Source organism: Blennius ocellaris, assembly GCF_963422515.1.
Source record: "Blennius ocellaris genome assembly, chromosome: 6".
Lineage (NCBI taxonomy): Eukaryota > Metazoa > Chordata > Actinopteri > Blenniiformes > Blenniidae > Blennius > Blennius ocellaris.
Window position 1 is genome coordinate 18,259,171 of NC_137655.1, and position 7,354 is coordinate 18,266,524.

The 7,354-nt window shown below is 43.4% G+C and overlaps 1 protein-coding gene across 1 annotated transcript; it reads left to right on the plus strand.

Annotated features, from left to right (window-relative positions):
* Positions 1 to 362: 362 nt before the first annotated feature.
* LOC308131473 (immunoglobulin superfamily member 3-like) lies at positions 363 to 7,050 on the plus strand (the record flags this gene model as incomplete). The annotated part of the gene is made up of 9 exons (XM_080498201.1): positions 363 to 741; positions 854 to 1,270; positions 1,460 to 1,867; positions 2,299 to 2,670; positions 3,504 to 3,869; positions 4,002 to 4,394; positions 4,500 to 4,913; positions 5,574 to 5,963; positions 6,075 to 7,050. Coding segments are annotated over 9 exons (3,339 nt in total), but the record flags the coding sequence as incomplete, so codon positions are not given.
* Between the last annotated feature and the right edge of the window lie 304 nt (positions 7,051 to 7,354).

Sequence of the window (7,354 nt, forward strand, 5' to 3'; positions counted from 1 at the left end):
CTGTGATTAAAATAAACTAAAAACGCTCATTCTCCTTTAAAAAACAAAACAAAACAAAAAAAAACCTACTCAATTGATTTCGGCAGACAAATAATTCTATATCAATCACTTTCGGCCAAGAGCTACGATAATTGCTTTCTTTGTTTGGGATGAAAACCAATTTACTGAAAAGACACTTTCCATGGGTAGTTATAATAAATACTTGTTATACGCCGCTCAGGAGACTGAAACCTCTTGCAATGTGCAGTTTTGTTTGTTGGATCAATGTAATTCTGTGACAAAGCGTAGCCGTCATTTAACATGACTGACATATTAACTTATTCGCTCCACTTCAAAACGTCTGTGTTTTGTTTGTGCTTCACTCAGGAGAAGCCCGAGTGCAGACTGAAGCTCCGGCTGGGCCTCTGTACCGCGTGGTGGGCGCTCCACTCTCCATCTCCTGCAATGTCAGTGGTTTCCGCAACCAAGACGCCGTGAAAGATTTCAAGTTTTATGTCACAAAGCCTGCAAAACCAACATTTGAGATCAACATCATCAGTACCATGGACCCACACTTCGGCTATGCCATTTATCAAAGCCGTGTGCAGAGCAAGGACATTTTTATCACACGTGTATCTCCAAACGCCGTCATCTTTGAGATACAAAGCCTCCAGAAAGGGGATGAGGGTGATTATGACTGCAGGGTGGAGAACTCTGAGTATCTCTATGATGGAACTTACAGTGTTAAAACAGCCGTCAAAGGTAAACAGCTTGAAAATCTACTTTTGAGTATCTACGATTTGTATTGTGACCGTACAGAAAAATGCCGGGGTGATGCCTTAACTCCCGTGTCTCTCTTTCTCCAATGTGATAGTGATTGACAACTCCCTGAGTGTTTCATCCCCTGCCTCCACCTCGCTGAGCTTTAACGAGGGCGAAGCTCTCACTTTGACATGCCAGGCCTCCAGTAACACCATCCAGCACACCCATCTGTCTTTCGCCTGGTATCTTCACAAAGCCGGCGACGACCGCGCTCAGCCCGTCATTTCTCTGGACAGAGATTTCACGCTGAGACCAGGCCAGGGGTTTGAGGGCCGTTACCAGGCAGGACTCGTAAGTTTAGATAAAGTGGGAGAGGCCACATACAGGCTGGAGGTGTCTCAGCTTGTGCCGTCAGATCAAGGAAGGATCCACTGCCAGGCTCAGGAGTGGATCCAAGATCCCGATCACTCTTGGTACCCCATAGCACAGAAGGATGCTGAGGAAGTCACCCTGGAAGTCAAAGCAAGAGGTAAGATTGACTTTATACAATCTTTCTCTGTTTAAATAAAGTTACATTTTGATGAGTCAGCACATAATCCTCCCCCCCCCCCCCCCCCTCTTCATACTCTGTGGCTTCTTGACAGGATGTCTGTTTTTTTTTGTTTTTTTGTCTCAATGCTTTTTTCTTCTTTTTTTCTTTTTAATCTTTCACATTGAGTAGAGGTGAAGCCAGACACGTTGTCTTTGGCGGTGAGAATCCAGGCCCAGCAGACAACTCTGCAGGAGGGACAAGAACTCCTGCTGTCTTGCAACATAGACACACTAAACCTGGAGGGAAGGTTTTTCTCTCTGGCGTTTCTCCGGGAAAATGTTGAGCTGGTCCGCATTGGCCCCACGGGCGTTCTTACCGTGGGGCCGGAGTACAGTGGCCGCGAGAAGGAAGGAGAGCTCCGAGCCACTCGAACTGGGAACAGAGATTATCGTCTCATTCTGCAGCCTGTCAGAACTGGGGACCAGGGAGTGTATATATGTAGGGTATGGCCTCAGGAAAGAGGCCATGATGGTGTTTTTACACCAGGAGCAGCCCAGGACTCCAGCTCCCAGCTGGTCAGCATCTCAGCCACAGGTCTGTCACAGTCAACACATACTGACTCAGACACGTTACATTTAAAAAAAAAAAATGAAGGTTTTCTATATTGTATTAAGAAAAGTTTAACCCATGTATTGTTATCCTGCTGCTGCTGACAAGGGTTGACATTATGTCCATGTCCCCTCGACCAGTTCTAATACAGACACAAACTGAATGTAACAATTTTTTCGTAACACAAGCTTCTCATTGCCTTGGAAATCACACAATCGAATGATACTGAAGGTGGATTTTTGCATTGAGAAAGGGACAGAAGCACTCATTTGCTGCACATATTTTGATAATGAATCCAATCAGCGCAGTCACAAGGTTAAATGAGTTTTTAAGTGTTTACCAAATTCCTGTTGTAACATTGTCTTATCAGCCATCGCGGCGCCACTCAATCCATCTGTCGCCTCGTCCCATTGCAGAAAGTGGGCTCTCGGTGAAAATGCAAGACACTGACAGTGTTGCGGAAGGAGACAGGCTGAGGCTTGTCTGTGAAGTGGAGGGAGTCAAAGGTCAGCTCTCTGTGACCTGGCAGCACAAATCAAGCTCCACACCAGCAGCCCTGTTTACCAATGTTATCAGTCTGAGCCAGGAGGGCGTTATGGAAGGAGCGGAAGAGTTTAGGAGCCGCAAAGTAAGAGCAACGCGTCCAGCGGCCAACATCTTCATCTTCGAGCTTGATGAGGTCAAGCCCTCTGATTCGGGTGTCTACCAGTGTGCTGTGTCTGAATGGAAAACCAACAGTAAGACTCACAGCCAGACACAAGCTGCCACCATTAAAGTGACTCCTTTAGGTAAGTTTTGTCCCCTGCTGTATGTGCACTCGCCATTAAAAGACAACGATGGAATCTATATCTATTTTGATGCACTAGTTTCTAGAGCGGCTGATGACGTAAATCCAAAATGTTGGAGATTCTGATAGATGGTCATGGTTCTCTGGGGATTAACCTGCGGCTGTGATAGCTTATGTGATCTTTATCGTAGCTATAAGCCAGCCAGGGGAAAAAAAGACACTTTACGTGGGCATGCGAGAAATACAATCCGTGGAAATTTACTCAGCACATTCATCCTCCGAAGAGGATGCACCCTCCTCATTTTGAGTATCGCATGAATGACCCTTATTATGCAACTTAACAAGAAAATATCAAGTCTGCTCACAAGACAGGATGTTTTCAACAGCAAGATTATTCATTTTAATTAACATGCATTTTCGAGCTCAGTCAAGAGAAAAGCTCCAAGAATAAAACAAGTTGTCTAATGTGTTGCTTGGAGTAAAGTGTAACGCTGGGCTCACTCACAAGACTTAAAGTCTTGGTAACATTAGTTTGTTGGTGTTTTTTTTTTTAAAGGCCTTTCTGCATAAATCTGCATAATTAAGGAAATATCTTCAGTCTGAAGACTGTTTTATGTGAAGATAATGGTGTTAAATTAGTATTCAAATGTGTTTAACTTTTAAGGAATGGAGAAAACAAAACAAAACAATAGAGAGGGCCAAAATATGAGCTGCTAATTTGATGAAATAAATAGGAAATAGGATGTTTCCCAACTTTCTCATACTTCGAACGCTTATTCACCTAACTTTTTTCTCTTATCTTCTACTGGTGAATGTTTTGGACACGCATGGAAGCTATGCGAGTGGGTCTGATAGGTCGCACCAACAAAGCAACCGTGGGCGACAATGTGGAGTTGATGTGTCGGATCCAAGGGCCTCACGTGCCAATAACGCTGACCTGGAGCGTGCAACGTGACACCAACACTCTGGATAATATCCTGACAGTGTACTCCGATGGGACCATCAGCTGGTCCTTTCAACAGCACCACTACCAGGTGAAGGTGGAAAAGACAAATGGCCAAGTCATTCACTATCTACAAATCGTCGGTGCCAGCCACAGAGAGGCGGGCATCTATCAGTGCCGGGTTTCTGTCTTCCTGGACAACGTATATAAGAAGCTCCCTCTATCGAATCAAGTGGCTGTGGAGGTGCTGAATCCAGGTACTACTGAGGTTTATACTGTAGAAGTTACCCTCCGGAACATTTTTAAAGTGTAATTTACATCTAATGCATGTTTTCATTCCTCTCTCCTTGAATTCATCCCGCTATAACAACTTTGTTTCTGTCTTTTAGAGAGCATGCTTGCTCTATCATCCCCTCCGACCATGACGACAAATATCAACATGGACATAAACATAGCCTGCTCAGTTACCTCCAAATCCTCCGCAACTTCTCTCTATGCCGTAACCTGGCTGCTTAATCAAGATGGAAACAATAAGACCATTGTAAGCTCAGACCGGAGCGCCGCGGTAACGTTCGGGCCACAGGTGGAGATGAGCCAACGAACGCGAATCAGCATGACACGCACCAATACACCTGCATTTGAGTTGACTGTTCGGCAAGCGACGACCGCAGACAGAGGGACCTACGTATGCATAGTGGAGGAATGGCTGCAGGATCCTCGTGGTGACTGGTATCGCCTCTCGACTGTGTCCCGAGCGTCGTCGCTAACTGTGGTTGAGCCTGGTAAATGAATTGATTTGAAATTGCAAAGTCTATTTAGATAAATTCATCTCAAATCACATAAGCGTTCATTTCATCTCACTTTTTCTGTCCACGTTCCGTCTACAGCCAACGACCTCCGCTTGGATAAAACAGAGCAGATGTTGTTTGCCGAAGAGGGAAATGATGTCGAGCTGAAATGTGATATCATCTCCGGCGCATCCGGTGCTTCTTTTTTTTATAAAGTCACCTGGCTCCACACTGTCGGCACTCCACCCACCAGGAATGCCTCCTTGGTGGAGCTCCATCACACTGGCCTACTGAGCTACCCAGAGGACCCGGGTGTCCGAGGTCTGCAGGAGCGGCTCCATCTCTCCAGGCCCACTCAGAGCAGCTTCCCTCTGAGGATTCAGAGGGCCCAGGACGTGGATAGTGGGACCTACTGGTGCAAGGTGGAACAACATCAGCTCGGTCATGATGGCAGCTTCGTGCAAAAAGCATCAGACAGCGTTGGCCCAATCACTCTAACAGTAAATATTACAGGTATGATCTCCTCTTTTACCGATGCATATCTGAATATGAGTAGCTTTATATTACATTTCTCATCAAATTAATTTAATGGAGTGGAGTTTTTTTTTTTTTTTTCCTGAAGAGCCAGGTTAGCCTTTTCCATTTATTTTGGTTATTATACTTAGTTAAGCTAATTAGCTGCTCCCTGTAGCTTCGTTTTAACTCGCTGGCTGTGAGAGTGGTGTCAGACATCTCATTTAACTGTCTGAACAAAACACATGGGTATAGTACCCAAAATAATAGAACAGTAGTTAGAACACTGACAATATAATATTATAGTAGGTATTTCTGCATGTCTGGAGGATTTTTACTGATTTGTGTTGGACAGCCAAACAATTTTTGGTAATTTATGCCTGTCCTATCTATATCTGTTATGTTTTGCAACGTATATGTGTTTTTCTGTTTTTCTTTCTTGCTGTTTTCGGGGGGTTTTTTTAGACGTATTTTATTGTGGTGTGTTGGTGCCTGCTCTAAGCAAAGCCTCCTAATCTTCCTTTTGTCTTGTTATGCTGATTTCTCCCCTGTCTGTTTCTGTACCTACGAATTTAATTAAAGTGTCATTGATTGCTTTGGCTTATCAAACTGAAGTTTAATAAGATGTTTCTCTTTCACTGTGTGCTTTCTTTTTCACAGAACCAGATCTCCTCCTCGAAACAAGGGAAGAGATGTTGAATGTAAGCCTGTCTCAAGAATTCACGATCCCGTGCCATATTGCCAGTCAGTCCAGCAAGGAATCCAGGTTCCAGGTCACATGGTTTTGGCAGAAAGAGCCCAAATCCAAACGCTCCATTTTCACGGTTCACCAAAATTCCACTTTACATGATAGTTTTGGGGAGGGCATTAATCTTAGATTTGTCCACCCTCTGCCAAACCAGTTCAGCATTACAGTCTTAAATCCCAGGCCTGAAAATAGTGGCCTATATTTCTGCGAAGTCGAAGAGTGGCTCCCTTCTCTTTCTCATGGGTGGAGAAAGGCTGCGATGGAAAGGTCGGGAGGATTGAATGTCAGTGTCAATGGCAAAGGTGAGCAAATTTTAATTGGTATAGCGATTCTTTAAAGGTGAATTACAAACTCAAAAGTGTACATTTGAAAAAATATCCATAAATTTAAAAAAAATTATAATTCTTTTGCAGGTCATGCTGTCGCTGCCTCGGAATCTCCATGCAACTCTTTTGTCTGGATTGTGATTATTGTCATTATCCTCATAGCGTTGATGCTTGTCATAGTTCTGCTGATGGTGAAGATATGCAGGAGCAAGACGTCGGGAGGAAAAAAGACAGGCCAGTCGTTTTGGACTGAAGAGCACCCGCTGAAACCCAGTGCACTGGACTGAATGTGAAGGAGAGGAAGTAAATGCCTTTCTGTTTTCATATGTTGCACAATTCATAGAAAATGTTCTTAAAGTTGCACTTAAAATGCAGTATGTTTGAGTAAAAGATTTTTTATTTTTTATTTATTCAAACTACATAAGATGCCCTGTCAAAATGCTTCAAATGTTTCACTGTTTGTGCAGCATGAGCATTAAATACAGCTTTGAATCTAAACAGTTATTTTACATTTTTGCAGCTAAAACTCATTTGCATAATCACCAGCTTTTTACTGCCTGCAGTGGACGGTTGAGCTCGGCAGCAGATCAACTTTGTTGCTTTACACCTACAAAGAAAATCCACCCGTAATGACAGATCTTCTTATATAGCAGGTTAGCAGTAAGCGCGACTCTGTGTCTTTGAAAGACGGTGAAGCATAGCGTGTCCCAAAGAGCAGCTCAGCATGAGACGTGGTAAGATGTGGAAAGATGTGGTGCGATGTGGTGAGATGTCAAAGACTTCGCTTTAACTCACTCGGCAATAACGAATCAACCAGGAAGTGCTCTGTGGTTTTGCACGTTGCAAAACATAATGGAGCAATGGTGAATTGTCAGAAGTTGCACTTGTGACAGACATTTGTACACACATCCCAGTGTGTTCGTTGCATTCCACAAACATACATATTTGTTTTGTCAGCATGTAGCCTCACCCTGCTATTCTGAACATATAGTTTCACTTCTAGATGAGAAACAGAAGTTTTGTGTTTGTGTGCGTCAGTAACCATCAGCCGCAATGTCTTTATTTGGGCAAGTACGAAAACGTTTTTTTTCTTTCAATGCCATTGCTTGAATCCAGCGTGACAGTTTTTAGAAAATAAAACAATACTTGTTAACGTTGATGTCTTTTTTTTTTTTTTTTATGTGTGTTCATATCTGGGATGACTAAAAACTGCAGACTTTCTAACATCACAGTCTGAAGGTAAACAAATTTAAGTTGTCAGGCCTGACTGATCATCGTAAGAAAAACATCTGTTGATGTCTGTCAGTTCACTGATTTCTTGTTGATGATCGTCAACCAATTTGCATAATTTTAGTCACTGCCATCGA